General features: G+C 40.0%; 1 protein-coding gene across 1 annotated transcript in view; it reads right to left on the reverse strand.

The window, feature by feature from the left end:
- LOC306879056 (solute carrier family 12 member 5-like) overlaps positions 1-15,430 on the reverse strand; it is a gene marked incomplete at its 5' end in the record, with an annotated part of 97,618 nt that extends 82,188 nt beyond the window's left edge. Inside the window, one exon of the mRNA XM_079431743.1 lies at positions 15,376-15,430. Coding sequence (XP_079287869.1) covers positions 15,376-15,430 — 55 coding nt within the window. The remainder of the gene's footprint in view (positions 1-15,375) is intronic.
- Positions 15,431-21,334: the final 5,904 nt, after the last annotated feature.

A 21,334-nucleotide genomic window follows, 5' to 3' on the forward strand; every position in this document is an offset into this window, starting at 1 on the left:
TTGGAGCAGTATGTGGAGGAATTTCTGAGCGTGATACATCTGGTGAGTTGGAGCGATTTCATGATTAATGTGTGCTTCCGGATGGGACTAAAAGATGATAATTTGTTTAGATTCCTGACTCCTAATGATTGCCGCAGACACCTAGTGGATTTTATTAATTATGTTCTAGATTTAAATTGCTTAGATTTAAAGTTCCTTGTCGATGTGGAGGATCATCCTCCTCCCATCCGGAAACACGTGGACGCTCCACCTTACCACAAGCCAATTCCCTCCACATACAGTTCCGATGAGCCCGCTCCCTCCGTTCCTCCAACGCTTCCCTGAGTTCTACTAAGCCCCACCATTGTCCTTAGCCCAGAAAGACCATCCGTGGCTCCACTGTCCTCACGTGCCCCTAGGAATACTGGTGGTATATGAGGATATGTCTTGGACCCTAGAGCTCGCTCCAGTGTCGGCTCCAATCCCTGAATCCTGCCCGGAGAGGGCTAAAGTTCCCTGTTTGGCCCAGGGAGGGCCACAGATCCAAACTTCAATCCTCCTTCGTCTTTGCTGGTTCCGTCCAGCCCTCCATCGTTTCCTGAGTCTCTCTCGTCTCCGCTGGTTCTGTCCAGCCCTCCATCTCCTGAGTCTCCCTTGTCTCCGCTGGCTCCATCCAGCCCTCCATCGTCTCCCTCGTCTCCGCTGGTTCCGTCCAGCCCTCCATCGTCTCCTGAGTGTCTCTTGTCTCCGCTGGTTCCGTCCAGTCCTCCATCTCCTGAGTCTCCCTCGTCTCCGCTGGTTCCATCCAGCCCTCCATCGTCTCCCTCGTCTCCGCTGGTTCCGTCCAGCCCTCCATCGTCTCCCTCGTCTCCGCTAGTCCCGTCCAGCCCTCCATCGTCTCCTTCGCTCCGCTGGTTCCGTCCAGCTCCCCATCATCTCATGATTCTCCTTCGCCTCCGCTGGTTCCGTCCAGCTCCCCATCGTCTCATGAGTCTCCTTCGCTTCCGCTGGTCCCGTCCTGCTCCCCATCGTCTCATGATTCTCCTTCGCCTCCGCTGGTCCTGTCAAGCCCTCCATCTCCTGAGTTCCCCAAGTTAGCCAGCTCTGCTCCTCCAGAGCGCCCTCCAGAGCTCCCCCAGACTTTGTCCAGGCTTTGAAGGACCTAATTTCCCCCAATAATTTTTTTTGGGGGGGGCCATATGCCCGTGGCCATGGTGACCGAGCCGGGCAAGGTCGCGGAGGCCCATCTGCCATGGCCTCCTGAGTCCCCTGATCCGCCATGGCCTCTAGAAAGTCCAGCTCCGCCATGGCTTCCTGATCCGCTCACCCCCCCCCTCCCCGATGGTACTGTTACGACGCGGGACGCGCCTTCCGGGAGGGGGGCGATCAGTTACGTGTTTGAGTTCCTTTTTGTCATTATTTGGTAGTTCCTGTTCTCATTAGTTAATCCTCGTTATAGTTCATTAGTTTCCACCTGTGTTTATTATCCCATTAGTTCCTTTCGTTTGGTTAGTATTTATAGCCCTGCCATTTCCGTTTCTTTGTCCTGTCTTAAGTTATTTTAGTTTAGTTTAGTTTATTTATTAACTAAACTAAACTAAACTAAACTAAACTAAACTAAACTAAACTAAACTAAATAAACTAAGTTATTTTAAGTGGTTGTATGTTTCCTTGTGGATTCATTAAAGACTTATTTTGGATCATCTGCCTCCTTCATACTCCTTCAAACTCCTCGCCTCGGCAACCCGTGACAAATACAGTGATGACAAATCATATATTTACAATCTTCAGTTAACTAGAACTTGACTGGCATTTTACAACATGTGAAAGCATTCACAATCACACACAGAAAATCCCTGAGTGGTTTGATTTGCTTGTTGACTTGCTTGCAAGATATGAAAGACTTGAGACGCTGTTTGTGCATAAAATATGCCAAAAATATGTAAAAACCTTGTGAAATGGTTTCACGAACATAATACTCTTTCAGTCTTGTTATATACTTTATACTGAAACAGGAAAAGCAACATCTGAACATTTACAAAGATATTAATACCTATATTAACTGGAGAAACAAGATATTCAAGTATTTAATTTCAGTTTTTTAAGAGGTCATGCATGCATGTATAATAAACCTGTTTTTCTTGTGGGAAATACTGAAGTCTGACAGCTGGAGATGCTTTAAGACTGACCGAAATAACGTAGTATAATAATTCCATCACTGAAACTCCTCCCAACACGACCCAAATTATTCACACACACCATTAACTTTTACTGTAAGTGCTTCCACAAATCAGGAGATTTAGAGAAGTCTCATTGATAGCATAGCCACATCTGAGAAACGGAAAGAGTTTTATCATCCACCAAGAAAAATCCTATTTTGGGTGAAAATAGGAAAAATAAATACTTCTCTCAAAAGAAATTAGACATTAGATAATCCATGTTTTTCTCCAGTGTGCAGAAGTGTGCAGGAGTTTTTTTAATTTGTTTAAAAAAATCAAATTTTAAATCGGAAATAATACTCTGATGTGCCATGCCATCAGAATCGAACTGAACTGAAAATAGAGCTTAAACAATGAAATATGTATGACATATACTTATATTACAACCAACTGATTTCATACTTTAATTTTTATGGACAGATATCACTCTATATATACTTAAAAACTATACTGTACATGTTTTCCTATGCTATTCTTAAAATATTAAAATCCTAAAAATATAAATTAAATAATTTTTTAACCCAGAAGTTGAAGATACACATTTATACAGCATGGTATGTATATTCTAGTCTAACGTACTTTGATGAAATAATTAATTAATAAATACTTATTAAATTACATGTAAAATTATATAAAGACACACTCACACATAAATATTTTTTTTTTACCACAAGGCTTGCATCACCAGTGCTCACACGACTCTGTATATAAACATATATTCATCTCTCAGTTTTAGCATCAGTGCTAAGCCCTGCTCCCTCATTAGGCTCCATGTGAAGTATTTGTGTGGCGTAATGGAGAGTTGGGCATCAGTCGGAGGCACGCCGATTTTGATCCCTCTCTCTCATGCTGGCCAATTACCCAGAATTCCTTTAATTCTCCTCCAGTAGCTCCATATATCCCTCCCGTCCGTCTGTCATCCAGCTGTCCCCATACAGCACCAATTACAAACTGCTCTTATGGATTTAGACGGGACTATTTTTGACTCCTGCTGTGGGAGGACACACACTTCAGACTGGAGACATCTCTGCTGATGCTTTCCCATCCATCAGCGAACACATCTCTCAACAGCTGATGATTAGCCGGTTATGTTCAGATGGATTCATGTGTTTGAGAGACTAACTAACTAAAAAAACCTGATCAGAAATGTTTAATGATGGCACTGTATGTATGAATTATAATAGCGTGTTTAAATGCCATGTACTCAAATTTAGCATGCTAACATGTAAAATGCATGTTAGCAAATGCGAGCTAATGTATGCAAAGCAACAAAAATCATAAAGGTTAATAGATAAATCAACAGTAATTTAAATGTAATACAACTAAATAATATGATATAAATGCAACAAAAAAATTATAAAATATATATGAACAAATAGATGAGTACAGTATTGGTTTTGTCAACTAAAACTATTAAAATTATTTTCAGTAATTGAAATAAAGCTAAGATAAAATATGAATGTTAGATGCTGAAAAAAATGTTGCCTTGGCAATTCATTGAAATGAATGTATTTAAGTTGAAGTAAATGTGATAAAATTTAAAAGTTGAAGTGATAAACTTAAGCTAAATAGAAATATAAAAACACAAAAACTAATAAAATTAATACATGCATTACATGCAGTCTCTTCGAGCTGTTTTCCTCTGAGAGAGCTGTACCAACATCAGATGTTCAACTACACTGATATTCTATGATTAAAAAAAAAGCTCCTCGACTACTGATTATATTTTTTGCTTCATGCATCCATGGAAAGAAGCAGCTAACACTTAAATATCAGGTATGATTTACTTGTTTCACTTGTTGAACAGAATCTGTTGCAGGAATGACTCAAAGTCTGTTCACATCTCTGTGGTTAGATCAGTGTGCAGTGTAATGTGTCTTTGAGCTTTATTGTGAATGCTTTGATTATACTGTGTTGTAAATAAAATACAAATCATTTAAAAAAACAATTTTTTCAATCTCCTCACATTCTCTCTTACCTGCCTCAAAGTCACAGTCACACTGATGGGCCATCAGGGGACGGCCCTTTGTCTCTTAGATGTGAATCACTAAATATTCATGGCCATTGTCACTCCCTTGCATAAAGCTTGTCTATCCCAAAACATGTCTTACAAAATTTAAATCAATATATTGTTTTCTGTGAATAAGTAAGCAAGATGATTTTCACATCATTTTGACATGAATATTCTAGCCTACAAGACTAATTACTAGGGGTGTGCGATACTGCAAATTTGGGTATCGATCCGATACAGAGTAAACACAGAGCCAGTATCGCCGCTACCGATGCCGATACCGATGCCGATACTTGTCATTTAAAAAAAATAAAAAATTTAAATGTCCAACAACAATTTAAAAAATTAACAATATTCACCTTTATTTATATAGTGCTTTTAACAATACAGATTGTGTCAAAGCACTTAACAGTATCAAATTGGAGGAGAGTGTCAGTAATGTATAAAAATAAGATTAAACACTCAATTTTCAGTTAAGGCATTTCATTATAGAATTCAGAGATGTCATTGTCTAGATCAGTTACAATACTAATGTTGATATGACTAATATTATATTCACCTTAAAGCTACGTGGATATTATTTGCCTTTCTAAAAGGACTTTGCAGACAGAGGAGCCCAGAACATGAAAGCAATGCACAGTTTCATGTTAAGTATTTTCCTCCCATAGAAAAGTTATAAAAATAATTAATGTGGCTTAAATTAAGAACGTAATATTTAAAAGACAAAACTCAGTATACACCTTATTAATGTTGCAAAGTAGATATACAAGTTAGCAGATGTGCCCAGAATATGAAAGCAACGCTCAAAGTTTTCACATTATTCATTTTCCTCCCATAGAAAACCATTATTTATAAAGAAATGTTTAACGTAAGTGGCTTATTGAATGAAGACAGTGATATGAAAAAGAACTATTAAGCCATAACTCGTTTATTATTTAAAGGATTTTCGTATGTAATATACGTACTGTATTTTCTGTTTGTTTTATACATACTGTAATATTTGTTTGTTATTATTGCAATAAAAATCTGTCATATGAAAAGGCCAAATTCGGTATAGTTTATAAAAATATATAGGCCTACTATGTATGAACAGGTAAGCAGATGAGCCCAGAATATATATGCAAACATGCTAAATTACATGTTAAGCATTTTACTCCCATAGAAAACCGTTATAATGAAAACATTTAAAGTGGCTTAATGCATTAAGAAATAATATTAAAAGGCCAAACTCAGTATACACCTTACAGTGATATTGCATAAAAAGGACAATTTTGGTATACAGTTATATACAATATGCACCATGTGAAGGATTTCCTTCCTCTCCTTTTCATTTATTTTGTAGCTCGGAGTTCTACCGTTCGATCTGTAGCCAAAAGTATCTGCTTGCGCTTGGAGTCTCTGAGTCACGTGATGGCATGACAACCAAACACAGTGTAGCAGGGGAGGAGCAGCAATGTTTGCATACGAGATGTGAAAAGAGCGGCATATACACCCACAGACATGTCTACACTTTATTGAATATATTAAGCAATGTATTAAGTGTATAGGAGAAAAAAATAACCTAGAGTATCAATCCGATACCAATACCAACGTTGGTATCGATACTATCGATATTAAGATTGATCCGCCCACCCCTACTAATTACTCAAAAGTCTTATTCAGAACTATTCAGTATGTTATTTCAGCTACATTTTTCCCCAAAACTTACTGCTCACATACTACTGTAGCACAGTTTGTGCTGAATACAAAAAAATACATGTTGGCCAATAGTATGTCAAGTAGCTGAAATAAGCACAAACGTCAGGGCATGTCAAAACATCTCAAGGGCCCCAAAATCACCTCAGACTCCAGAGGGTTTATGAATTAATACATGCATCTTTACTTTGAAATATACAGGCGGTTTTGTAGTCAGATCACAGTATGTGCTCAGTCTATGTTAGGAAGTCTGGGTTGGATGGCAGCTCACATTCACGAGATGTGGAGAAGTCACAGCAGGAATGCATCAAAACAACTGATGCTTTCATGCCAATCATTCACTTAGCACACACCAATACAAAGAAAGCATGTGAATATATAATTAGGCCAGTCCTGATTTGCACACAGGCACACAATTCAAATCAGCGACACACTTCCGGCCAATTACACGCACACGGATATCCACAACATAAACACACACAAACACACCGCAAACATGCACAGAAAAACTGAGTGCTCAAACAGAGATATAGAGGGAAGAAAAACAGCATTGTCCAGCGTACAGACACGGCGCCGTCGCTGGGGAAATGATGCTGCGCACTCAAACCCATCCGCACCGAAGCTTTCTTCCAAATTGACTGGGAAGGAGGCGAAGGGGGTGCAGGGAAGACGATGTTTTCCACAGCAACACTGAACGAAGTTAGCACAGAGACCCGCTGGCGCCCGTCCAGCAATGGGTAACCATGGAAATGAATATTAGCTCCATCTGAGGAGACACAAATCGTTCTTGGAAGTGCATGTACACCCACAAATGATGGAGGTGGATCGGTTCAGTGTCATTAGAGGTGCTTTCTAAGTTCTAAGGCTGCATCACTATATAATCAAGCAAAAGTCAAATTAAATACATGAATCCTGCAGAATGACATCGGAGAGACTTAGAAGGAGGGAACAAAATCATATATAGGCCTACTGTTAGGCTGTGTCCGAAAGGCAGGAAGGCATCAAGGCATGCCCGAATCCAAATTCTGCTTCCCTTCCTGTCTCAGTACCTACTTCTGATCGAATTTTGAAGGCAGCATAGATGTATCCTTCACTGCCTTGGATATCCCACTATTCTGTGCGTTCTATAAAGATGGCGTCTGAAAGTTGCGTTTAGTGGTCAGTTTGTATGTAAATGTATATTCCTGACTAACTTTTTGCACTTTTGATGTTGTTTCTAGCAAGAACTCAGTATTATAGTTAGGGTTGTTCTGATTCCGATACTAGTATCGGAAATTCCACCGATACCATCGGTATCGGCGAGTACTTGAACCCATGTACATTTACATTTACATTTACATGTACCGATCCGATACCATTTTCTTAAGCAAGACCTATAGTAATGCCCTTTAGCTTTGCTTAATGCTGCAAATGGGAAATCATTTCTTCTTCGCTGCTCAGAATGTAAACACAGGAAGTTGTGCTTTGTTGCCACAAGCAACCACTATTTAGGGCAGTGAAGAAGAAATACAAGCGTGCTAGCACATTGCCAGTAAATCACTCACATATGCGACTAAATCTTCACCCTGGGCGACTAAATGATGTCTAATATTAGCCACTGGCTAATAAATGCTCAGATTTGATAAGTTTAGCACAGATGTATTTTCACTCGCCGAACACTCTGACTGAGCGCTTCAGAGTTTCACTCTCCGTCAAGCGATCTGTGCTATTTTTCAGTTCATCTGAATGGATGCGCAGCACACCTGCATTTGATGTACCGTAATCTCTAGTGTGTGAAAGTTACTTTTAAAAGTAATGCATTACAATATTGCGTTACTCCCCAAAAAAGTAACTAATTACGTTACTTAGTTACTTTCTATGGAAAGTAATGCGTTACGTTACTTTTACGTCATTTTTGCTGCTTAGTATGGTTGAACTGGATCATATTCTGATCCATATTCTTTTTGCGTCATATTCTGAGTTTGCATTTCACTGTTTTAATTCATTTTGATGAATACTAAATCTGTTTTTGCGAGTGGGATGAATTAATACTTTTTTCTCACACGCAGAGAGAGAAAGAGTCATACGTGCAGCACGTAAATTCTGCAAGGTATGTAAACAATATTCTTTGTTGTATCTTCTTGTCAAAATAACAGAGTTCCATTGGAATTCTTCAGCTTTTAAGAATTACCGGGTTCTCCGGTAGTAGGCGGAGCTAATGCGCAAACGACAAACGACAAACTCATTGGCTGGCGCTCACCTATTATCTTCCCTGTTTTGATGTCAGCAAATCAGTTCGAGCCAATACAGATAATGTGATTAATATTCATGAATCCAGCAGCTCGTTAATCCTAAGTGCGTTTTATATCGTTCTTTGTAGAATTCAGAGTATCCCATCTTTTACAGAAACACTGAATGACCAAAAAAAGCACCATCACCAGTCCTAAGTTCATTTAATATGACTAATATGCATTCATACATGGTTACCAAGTTTTAATTCTAAGCCTAGGTATCAGAATCGGTAGCAGGAAGGGAAAAAGGGTATCGGAACATCTCTAATTATAGTAATTCAATATTCGTTTAGTTATCACCAAAACTCGCTCTATTTTGTTGATCATTAAACCGTTGCACTGCCTCAGAAGCCTGTCCGAAATCAGTTTCATGAGGTGCCTTCACGCACAAACGCTGCCTGATAGGGAAGCTATCCTTTCAATAAATACTACATTATATAAATAATACAAACATCACACTGGCATATAGCAGCACCCTGGACTTGCACAAGCCAGTATATTTTCTTCATCTTATTGCTGTTCTCAAGATCCACCCCAATCAAGTTGTCTTCAGGTTTTATTCAATTGGCCCAATTCTGCCCTGAATCCCAACAGCTCACTCCCCTGACCACAACGTGCTCTCCAAAACCCTTCAGACATCCTAATGCTACTTGCAAGCAAATGGGAAACTTGTTTTGGGCCCGAAATCCCAATATGATTTAACAACAACAGTCTAATCCAAATGAACTCACGTCAAACTGGCATTTCTGGACTGGTTTGCTAGATTTGTATCAGAGGGAGAAAGAGGCTGAGAGAGGAGTGTGGGTGTTTGCAGTCATAAAGTATCGTTACAGAACCCTTCAGTAATTAGACTCGGGCTCCGTGAGACACTCAGAGCTTTAAATGACATCTGCGTGTTACACAACTGTAGCAAACACTTTTTGTTCTGCTGTTCTAATGATGAGAGTGAATCATATCATATAACCTTGAAATGGAAAAGGTCCAACTCATTCGCTGGAGTCTCTTGATTAGTCGCTCAGTGCAGAGCAGTGAGAAATAAAGCTGGATGGAGCTGGAAACACCAGTATGCAAACACTCCATGCATAGCCACCAGAACGGTTGCTTTTACATGGTTTCTAACTGGTCCAGGCTGGCCTTTATTTCTGACTGTAAGTAAATAAATAAATAGTTTTAAATAACATACAGTATTTGGGTATTTACCACCTGGTTAACAATGGTAGAGCACCAGCCACAAACCAGCTACTGTACCACATTCTAAAAACACAGCTAGTAAAGACCTTACCAACAGAGCTGAGACAAGTTGACATTCCCATTACTCAGGAGCTGACTGATTTTACTATGGTAATCACTGTAGGCATCAAGTGTCATAACAGCACTTCCTGTGCAGCATGTGAGGGGAAGCACTACATCACAGTGATGCCATTTATTATTCAGCCTTTTGGGCCACTTGTTTATTCACAGTCCTTGTCGACCACCTCATTATTTCATTCTCTAGCTGTCTTATTTCCGCTCTATTCAGTTTGAAATGAGTCTCCTGCACTCTTGAGCAAACGCAAGCACTCGGTTTGGCCTTGATGGTGAGCAATGCAGTCGGCCGCTCCGTTGCGACAGCGGTAACTATGGCGATAACCCTGCGAAGAACTGCAAAACATCTCTCCTACATCCTCGCACCTACAGCCACTGCAGTTCTGTGAAACACCACAGAAACATGTCCAAGGCATATTTGACACCAAAATCAGAGGAAAGAACCACAAAATTATAGTTTGCATAAATTAAACAAAGCCTATTTTAGGGTCATTATGGGTTTGTGTCATTATTTTTAATGACAATTAAGCCAAAAATTATCTTAATACATTCAGACATTTTATGTAACTATATTCTTTCTCACTGACTCACATTTTTGTAATACTGTTTTTTTTTTTTTTTACTGTATTAGATGGAAAAAAATGCTGCTAATTTGCATTTAAAAACAAAGACCTTGCAACAAATACAATTATGGCAAATATTTTACAATTTAAATAATGTATCATGAATAAATGTGCCATTGTCTAATTACAGTAATTATATTTTTGTCACATAACCTTTGAATGTAGTACAGAAATGTGCTCCATTTTTCTTTAGGATTTGGAAATAAAATACTCATATTACAGTCTGTCCATAAGCTTCTAAACAAAACGACAAATATCTACACTTTCAACTAGAATTGTTTTAAATGTTTTAAGGTTGACATAATTACCTCTGAATTAGTATTCATTACCATCACCTTTACTGTAGGGCTCGTTTTTAATTAAAATAGACTTTTTTCCTTTCAAAGCCATTAGCCATTTGACATGTGGAGTATGTGAGACTGTGCCGTCCTATTGCTGAAGCTAATCACATCATTTTGAATCACATTTAGACACTCGCTACAGCAGCCCCAAAATGTATTTTGGCACTATAAAAATGCCAGAATGCCACTGCAATATATAGAAAATGTCAAACAAATGCTGCAGGACTGCTGGTGATTTAGTGTCAGTTCACAGCAGAGGAGCCACACATTAACCATTAACCACAAACAAACACAAATATTCATTTTAACACTAGATCAATTGTTTTAGCATTTGAAACTGGAAGTGAATTACATCAAAAGCAGTGACATTCATACAGTTTAAGCGGTTCATTGCTCATTAAACACCGGGGCTCCTGTGACGCATTAGGAGAATCTCTGCTGAAACGCCCGGCCACTCACAGCCTTAACTAAACATTATTAAAGACCTTCAGCACACATAAAACACTGCAGAGAGAGTGTGAGAGAGACAAAGGATAGTCATTAACCCCTCGATGAAGAGGATCAGAGCGAGTGAGGACAAAACAGATAAACAGAGAGACATGTGGACCCAGAGGGACCTAAAGAAAGGCATCAAATCAGTCTTTCTGAACTCTGTCATTACGATTCTATCACATCCACAATACCGAAACCACTCTCTGTGTCATCTATCTTCCCTTGAAATATATTTCCAGACCGTTTCTGCTATAAATGTGAGGGTTTGATGAGGAATATCTCAGTTAAGATGCACTAGACATGATGTTAAATGTCTGTTTTGTCATACAGGACAGTTTGCACAAATTCAGTTCAAATAAATGCTGTTCTTTTGAACTTTCTATTCATTAAAGACTCTTTAAAAATCACAATGTTCACAAAATATTTCAGCAGCACACCGTCTTTAAAATTGATAATAATCAGAAATGTGTCTTGAGCAGCAAATCAGCATATTAGAGTGAATTCTGAAGGATCATGTGACACTGAAGACTGGAGTAATGATGCTGAAAATTCGGCTTTACATCACAGGAATAAATTACATTTTACAATATATTACAATAGGGAACAGTTATTTTAAATTGTAATAATATTTCACAATATTGCTGATTTGACAGACTTTTTGATTAAATTAATGCAGCCTTGATGAGCATAAGAGACTTTCAAAAACATTTAAAGGGGTCAACGGATGCCCATTTTCCACAAGTTGATGATTCTTTAGGGTCTTAATGAAATGTCTATAACATACTTTGGTTAAAATTTCTCAGTGGTAGTGTAAAAAACACCTTCTTTACCCTGTTAAAATCAGCTCTGTTTTCATCAAGCCATTTTTTAGTTCATGTCCCTTTAAATGCTCATGACTCCGCTGAGCCTGCCCCTCTCTTCTGTGGGGTGATGAGCAGTACTGTTTACTTTAGCCATGAAACTGGAGAACTAGCGCATATTAGGGAAGGCAATTTGCACAGATTCATAAAAAACTGTTATACTCCTTCTGTAGATGAAGCTGGATCATGAATGATTTGGTGAACACAGACGCATTTAGGCAGATCGGGGATCAGCGCATTCACTTCAAAGCGAAAGTAAGGAATCCTCTGCATCTTCAGCAGCTCAGATGTCAGGAGTAAATGATGACTGCTTTATTCATTATTACATCCAACAACAAAGCATCTCAATCGCTTAATCGGAGACATCTTGTCTTCCCCTGCACCGAAGGCGGACAGCTCTCAGCTCACTCAGGGCGGGTCTAATGTAAGATGGCCTTGTCAATCAACTCTCATGGGGGGGCCTGTACAGAACTACGTCATTCTGACAGGAATCTCAGAACAACCTGAAAGAGGATTTTTCTTTAAGAAAGAGGATTTTAAAATAGGGATTTAAAAAGAAAATACTGGGTGCATTTTTATCATTATAGGATGGATGTGTACACACACTTCCAACACATATTTATGTTCAACAACTTGAAAAGTGAATTTTGCATCCGATGACCCCTTTAAGAAATTCTACTGACCACTAACTTTTGAACGAAATTCAAAAGAATGCCAGTGGAGCTTACTTCATGATTTGGATCCAATACTTTTGAAATCAAACCAAAATCCTCTGAAAATAAAGGATCATGTGACACTGAAGACCGAAGTATTGATACTGAAAATTTATTACGTTTTATAACATAATTATATTCAAAATATTTCACAATATTTCTGTAATTAAATCAAATACTGTAAATGCAGTCTTGATAAGCATAAGACACATCTTTCAAAAACACCAAATGCAATCCAAACAAAGCTTCACTATGTGTTAGTTACAGCCCAAAAAGCATCCATATTTTGCCGTAAAACACTGTCTAGATTGTCAGCTCACCAGGTTTTGGAAAAGAGCTACAGGCCTTCATAAGACACTGACTGCCTCACTGCATGACAACTACATTAATCATCAGAGTTCACACTGTAAAACAATGACAGATTGTCCCTGTGCCACTGTACAATCCGCACAGCCGAAGCACCGGGGATCGCGCAGACAAATAGCACAATAAGCGCTTATCTCTGAAAGACTTGCCCACAGCCCTTCTCAGAGCTGCATCCTCTGTCTATTGCTGCCATCCTCAAATTTATCACCCTGTTGATAAGCATCGAATGCTGCTTCACAGGGGAAGGTCAAGTGATGAAAAGAGAAACGTAATTACTAAAACTAGATTTTTTGCATTTTATAAGTGAAAACAATGCTCACTAGAATTACGCTAGGATGGTTGCCAGGGTGTTGCTATGCAGTTGCAATGAGTTCTAACACCACTATGTGGTTGCTAGCGTTAATTATTTTTAAATATACAAATACATTTTTAACCAAAATAAATCCACATGCACTAATCCAACTGAATTGAGAGAAATTCTAAATTTAGGAGCTGTATAAGCAATAGGAGGGGAGCAACAAACCTCTGTTACGTCCCCTGAGCGAAGAGCCACTATTCTTACAGTGACAGAGATGACGATTTATGCCATGCTGACCTGATAGATGAGATTAGAGTGCACTAAAAGTCACACATCAGTGAACACTAGCTCAGCGACAGGTCAGGACTCTCTACTGGAGTCCTTCAAGTTACTGAAAGACACAAATGAAGCTAAATGTGGCAAAACAAACTATGAAATAAGAAATTTGTTTATTATGCCAAAAGTCAAATACATAGTTCCAGGTGTACTAAAATGCATAGTCAATATTTTTTTTGTTATTTATAGATATAAAGTATTAAATTTCACAGTATATACATATATACACATGCACATATAGTATATATTCTGTATATATAGCATTTTTATCTTTTATAAAAAATGTGAACCCTTCTAAATAAATTCTTTGCCCATCAAGCCTGTAACAAAGTCTCTTGCAAATAATTAACAGAGCGGTATCTCATGAATATGCCTGAGCGGATGACGCAGATGCATCTGGAGGACGGATGCCTTTCATCTTAGTGTAGTGGGACAGCGAGATGCTCGCCTAAATCTCCTGATAATCCGCCTCAGCTTGTAATGAAAGGGATAAATCAGGACCCTGGACAGCGCCAGGCAGGACTGACTGATAGTGCTGCTGCCTGGCTCGATTCAGCACCACGGACAGCGGCACATCCACACGTCTGGATCTGACCCTGGGTTTGGGTTTACAGGGAATTATACAAACCTAACAGGTATAATTCTGTGGCAGCAAGAGAAGAAACACTATAGGTAGACTCGCTATAATCCACCGCTCTACAGGACGACGACACACAGAAAGCCATGTAGGGAAATGACACTAAACACTGTCCCCTAATCTGATTTGTGCCACATAACTGTGTGTGATGTATGTTCTGCATGAAAAACTGCCTCCTGATATGATCAAAGAGTCTAAACACACACCAACAGCTGCTGATGCCTGTTAAACACACTGATCAGATAGTCACGTCTGAAAATCTAAAAGTAATTGAATGGCATTTAATCGTCCAAGGATGGGAGCAGCAAACGTTGACTAATCAGGCGAAGAACCACAATGATATGGTTACAGTAATGGAGATTTATGCAATGTTGACCAGATAGATGAGATTATACAGTCACGGCACTTTCCTACTGGAATCCTTCAGAGTGACACCAAGGAAAACATTAAATGACATAAACAAATGAAAATAAATAACATAAAATAAAATAAAATAATTTGAATAAAACTTTAAATAAAATAAATAACATCAAATACAAATGAATAATAATGAAATTAAATAAAAAAAATAAAATAAATAAAAAGAAAATAAAAATAATACAAATGAAAAAAAAAAAAGAATTTAAAGTAATGAAATAAAAATGAAAATATATAAATTAAAATACAAAATAAATAAAATAAAATATACAGGACCATTACAGTATTAGGTCACAGCATTCTCCAACTTGACTCCTTTAAAATGAAATGGAAAGAAAAATATATAATAAACAAATAATAAAAAAGGTCATGAATAATAATAATAATAATATAATGATAAAAAAATATACAATAAAAACCATGCCATTTTTTTCACAGACCTTAAACAGCACTAAAACAGCCACAGGATTATGACGGCATCTATGTTCTTAACCAGAGGAGTTAAGACTTGTATGACGGTAGTGAGAGGTTCCCCTTCCATTGCAGCTTTCTGCATTTGTGTACCACGCTTCAAAACACACAAAGGCACACAGTGCGGCTCGCTACATGAACACACACAACTACAACCTCCTATTACTATGCCACTACCAGCAGCCATGCAGTAAGACAGGAGAGGACCTGTGGTGGGCAGCAACAGCAGAACCTGCGGCTCAAACCCTCCCTCCATCTGTATGGACCATTCCCGTGTCAGCGTGAGTGGGTGTGTGCGAGCGCTCGAGCGCGGATGAGAACGCCAGAGATTCCTCCACTCACCCTGGCTGTTGGCGGCCCCCTCTGCCTCCTCGCATTCGGTCAGGTTGTTGACCATCCTGCCTCTCCGAATGCCCTCGCTCCCCCAAAACTCTCCTCCGCTCAGAGGAGAAAAGCAGAAGAACAGCCAAACGAGAAGATGAGAAAAAGATGGAGTGATCTGCGCACCTGCCTTCCCCTGCCGAGAGCCAAGAGGAAATTACCGGCCGATGGAACGAGAGATGCGCGTTTTTTCCTCCACCGATTCTCTTCTTCTCGCGCTCTCCTCTCCTCTCTTGGCTGTAGCGTGACTCCCCCCCTCTCTCTCTCTCTCGTAGGAGGAGGGTACGACAGCTCAGAGCGGCTGGAGTTTACTGGATGATGGAACACTCTCTCTCTCTCACTCACCCACTCGCTTGCTCATGCACATGGGTATCCATGCACACATGCTCTCGTGAAACAATATTCACAAAAAATACAATAAAAATAAATAAATAAATAAATAAAATAAACATAAATATTGTGAAATTGTAAATATTGTAAAAAGTATTGTATTGTAAAAATAAAATAAGTATTGTATAATTAAATAAATATAAATATCTAATATATATAAGTATAATAATTATAAAATAATACAATAATTAAAATTAAAAGAGTGTCTTGTTTTATTAAGTAAAATATCTAGGCATCCTGAAAACCAAAGACACCTGAAAAGCAAAATTACATTAGATATTAAAGGAATATTCTGGGTTGATTATAACACCAAAAAATGGCTACAATCTACGATGAGGCACCTGCAATGGAAATTAATGGAGCTGATCCAAATGTTTTAATACTCCATGTTTCAACAGCCACAACACGTGAACATGCATGTTAACATGAAAATAAAAAACACTTTCTTTTTCTCTGCAATGTTACATCCAATTTTTCACCTTCGTCACCATGACAACACAATAAACCCTTAAACAACAGTTAAAAACATTATGATTTAAACAGCTTTACACTCTCTAGATATGATTTGAGTTCTTCCTTTATTGGTGGATGTTTTTTCATGTAAATGGTAAATGCACATTCCTCTCCTGAGGAATCATTTAGCTACTGTAGGTTGGTCAAAATCCTCTTTCATCCTCTTTCATTCATGTCACCGAACAACTGCATTCTATGCCTGCAAATTTGTTTTGTAAAACACAATCGATGCGATCAGTGGCTCACATCAGTGAAGGCTCGGAGCAAACAGAGACAGGAAAGAATAGAGTGGAAAACAGAGATAGAAGAGACACAGATGCAAGCTGGAGTCTTTTATTGAAATGCTGCATTCAGATTCTTGCCTGCATTGTCCAGCTGAAGAACAGAAGCACAGTTCAGAAGCAAATTCCAGGTAGCCTGCAGTTACACAAAATCTATTAGGTGAGCGAATTGCGCGGCACGGAAGATGGCGAGAGAAAGAAAAAGGCATTTCGCCACGAGTCACAAAAACAATCCACATGCTTTTGAAAGACATTAAAGCATCTACATGAGAAACGGCCGCCGCCGGTGAAGACGCAGGGGATTATTTACAATTACCACACACACATACACACACACACACACACTCCAGTGCTCACAAATGATTTCTAATATCTGGAAAGCTCGGCAGCTCTTCTTCTGAAGTGAGACTATACGTCTCATGTATTTGTGTATATGCTGGGTCATGATGCAACTGAAGTGAGACTGAGATTGAAACTGAAGCGGTAACAAGATCACCTGCCTTGTTAATCTCAGGTGATTTCAGTCAAGGCACCGATGTAATCTGCATTTTTCATTTTCTACAGCAGGTAATGGATCCATATTCATGATGCCAGCTTATTTTTAATTGCTTTATTGTTGTTGTTTTTTTGGTTTGGTTTGAAAACAAATGTTATAAAATACATTGCTAACAGCACTGCTATTAGAGAAAGTTCAAAAAGTACCAAAAATAGGATCTTTATTTCAAAGGGTCATGAGATGATAAATCAAATTTGCCTTGATCTTTTGGCATATAAGAGGTCTTTGTACCATTAAAACAGTGAGTTTCACAGCTTAAAACATTCTCCTCCTTATAAACAAATCATTTATTTAATCAAGCTCCAAAAATGGGTCGTTTGGATCTGAGGTGCATGATGACACCACAGGGGCACAGACATTTGCATAAACACCGCCTCCAGTGCAAGGCATCGCCGAATAGTCATGATCACTTGATGACATAAACCTTGAAGACACCTGATTCTAGAACACTTGATCACGCTGAATGTGAGTGATGCGTTGCGTCAAAAGCAAATAGAAACAACAATCCCTGTCGCTATCTTGTCTACACTGGATACACTATACAGATGCGCGTTCACTTTCTGACACAGTCCACATGTTCGAGTCTGTTGTCAGGACAAATGGAGTGAAAGAATGTTTGCTTTGATGCATTTGGTTTAAACAGCTGGTTCGCGATTTTGTACAGATACCAGAAGGATCCCAGGTTAAGAAATAAGTGGATAGTTTATTTTTAATGGCACCCTGGATCGTGTCTGAGGATTGTTCAGAGGATTTTGTTTTGTAAACGAGGCACAGTGCCATGGAGAGTTCACAAAGAAACATTTGTTGAAAGATGAAGCGGTACTAGATCTGACTGCAGCTGTGTCTCAAACCCTAAGTAAATGATTTCATAATGCATTGAAAATTACCAATTTTTTGATCACATTGTCAAAACTATCACATGCAATAGTGAGGGGACGGGGCATTGATACTGTTTCCTATGTAATGACATTAGCCAATTATAACAGTGGCCGATTACTGACAAGCCTTAAAGGCCCCGCCCTTTAAAATCAGGTCGTTTTAGAATGAGGGTTGGAAATAATAATTTTTCCACATTTTTTCCACATCCACATCTGACGGAAGTTTGCGAGACGTTCTCTGAATGTTGTGTGCCACTCGTTCTCAATTCCACGCCACAGTACAAAACGAGCCACTCAGGTGACTCAGCTGGAATGGGGCTATTTTTGGGCTGAGAGCTGTCAGGAAGACTCTGCCACGTCTCAAATGGTCTGTGACCTGTAAGCACTCAATTACAAAAGCTGTCAGTGCTGGGCTCTTCTGATCGCGCCTCTATGACACAGGAAGCTCAGAAACCAAGTGTCTCGGCAGAGATGGAGAAGAAACAGGCACTGTACACAAGAACCTAACGTACGGCATGTTTTTTATGCAAAAGTCACCACCATGAAGTTGTAGGTGGTTGCCATGGTGTCACCTGTTTGATCATCTATGAGGCAGAAACTGTTAATTTGATAAAACAGACAAGTAACAGCACACTTGCCAAAAAGATCAATGATCCGAGAAATAATTTAAATCTGCAGGACCAATTTTGCAATAGCAATAATGATTACATAATGTTGCATGATGATGTACATTATGTACTTGAAATTATCCAATTATAATTTTATTTATGGGCCAATTTAAAGCTGTCATATCCAGTACTTTAACAACACCAAAAGCAAAAAGTTCATATAAATACAGTATATGAAAAAATAAACAAACGCATAATTTTTTTTATATGTATTTTTATACATGAATCAGAAATAAATATAAATTACATTTTATATCACATCTGCCAGATCCATACTGTCACGAATCAGGCCTCTGTGGCTCTCTCCGATCACCACCAGAGAGCACCCTCACCCGCGTACTAGCTCTCCACGTGCCTAGGACTGATTACCGCCAGGTGTTTCTCATTACCCCAGCTACTTAAGCCACACTCTCACTTCACCCCATTACGAAGTCTTGTTTAGCACCGTCTGACATTTCTGAGCGTTTACCCTGATTGTTTATTCTGTGTACGATCCTGGACTGCCTTCACCCTTGTGATTCTCTGCCACCTGCCCCTTTATTGTTTGATCTGTTCCTGACCTGTTCCCAGCCTGCCGCCTGCCCTGACCCCAGCCTGGTAACTCTTATGATTCTGGTTTTCTGTGATATTCCTGACGCTGTTGACTTTGATCTTAATAAACACTGCAAATGGATCCGACCGCTTCTGACTCCTCATTACAGAAGACTTCGCCATACCAGGACCCAGCAGTGTTAAATCAACTCTCCTCAGAGGTATCAGCCCCAACTTTGATGCTAGCCGCGCATCATCAACAGCTTCAGAAGCTCACCACACTTACAGAGGAGTTAGTAAGGACGCTGCAAAATCTCCACGTGGTGAGTGCGGCATCAAACCCCACGCCACCCGCGCCGGTGCCAACCACTCCCATAACGACTCCAACTCTGCCAAACCCACAACTGTCGCTTCCCAACAAATACGATGGATCCCCGGAAAGATCTAAAGGTTTTCTAATGCAGTGTTACCTCTATATCAATCAACAACCTCTCACTTTCCCCACGGATGACAGCCAAGTCTCGTTTATCTGCTCACTACTCACTGGCAGAGCGTTGGAGTGGGCTACAGCGATGTGGGAGGGAAACCGCTTGTCATTTCCTTCCTATAACACCTTCCTTCGTCAGTTCCGCAAGGTTTTCGAGCACTCGCCCAGTGGAAAGGAGGTAGGAAAGGAGCTGATCGCTCTGCGCCAGGGCAACAGCACCGCGGTGGATTATACCCTCACCTTCCGTACCCTTGCTGCTCAGGCCGGCTGGGAGAATGACCCCCTTAAACTGCTCTACCGAAGAGGACTTAATGAGGAGCTTCAGTCTGAGCTGGCATGCCGCGATGAAGGGAAAACCTTAGAACAATTTATGGAACTGACCATCCGCATTGGCAATTTGATGCGTTCATGACGTGCTCGTCATACAGCTCTACTTCTGCCCGTCACACAGAAACTCTCAGACCCAGAGCCCATGCAGAGCTTATGCAAGATATCACTGTCAAGTTTCGCTATCCTTTGCTCTTGGTACCCGCCGCCCTGGAACAGCTCCGCTCCGCCAAATACTTCACTAAACTTGAACTGCGCAGTGCATACAACCTGATTCGAATTAGAGAGGGAGATGAATGGAAGACCGCCTTCTCGACTACATCTGGGCAATATGAATATCAGGTTATGCCCTTCGGGCTTGCCAACAGTCCTTCTGTGTTGCAGGCATTCATCAATGACGTCCTCCGGGACATGCTGAACCGATTCGTCATCGTCTATATTGATGATATACTGATATACTCCGACTCCCTTGAAACCCATGTTCAACACGTCAGGGCAGTACTCCAGTGGCTCATCAAGCATCAACTGTACGCCAAGATACAGAAATGTGAGTTCCACCAGACTCAAATCTCGTTTCTGGTCTATGTCATTAGCCCTGAATGAGTTACCATGGACGACAGTAAGGTTCAGGCGGTGGTCAGTTGGCCTAAACCCACGACAGTAAAGGAACTTCAGTGTTTCCTTGGATTTGCTAACTTCTATCGATGCTTCATCAGGAACTTCAGTGTGGTCGCGGCCCCTCTCACATCTCTACTTCAAGGAGGTAAATCACGTCTCAACTGGACACATGCCAGTGAACAATCCTTCCAACAGTTAAAAGAGCGGTTTACTTCAGCTCCCGTCCTAAATCATCCCAATCCGGACCTGGAATTCACAGTCGAGGTGGATGCTTCAAACACTGGTATCGGGGCAGTTCTTTCTCAGCGTCATGGTAATCCACCTAAACTTTTCCCATGTGCTTTCTACTCCCACAAACTCAACCCCGCAGAGAGGAATTACAATGTGGGTGATCGAGAGTCACTGGCCATGAAGGCCGCCTTTGAGGAGTGGCGGCATTGGTTGGAGGGGGCAAAATTACCATTCCTCATGCTAACAGATCATCGCAACCGAGTACATTAGGTCCGCCAAACGACTCAACCCGAGACAAGCCAGATGGTCCTTGTTCTTTTCACGCTTTGATTTCAAAGTAACTTATCGACCCGGTTCCAAGAATGGCAAGGCGGACGCCCTATCCAGACAGTTTGACCATCTCCCCACTTCAAACACGGCCGAACCCATTCTGCCTTCCA

The sequence above is a fragment of the Barbus barbus genome (genome assembly GCF_936440315.1).
Source record: "Barbus barbus genome assembly, chromosome: 13".
Classification (NCBI taxonomy): domain Eukaryota; kingdom Metazoa; phylum Chordata; class Actinopteri; order Cypriniformes; family Cyprinidae; genus Barbus; species Barbus barbus.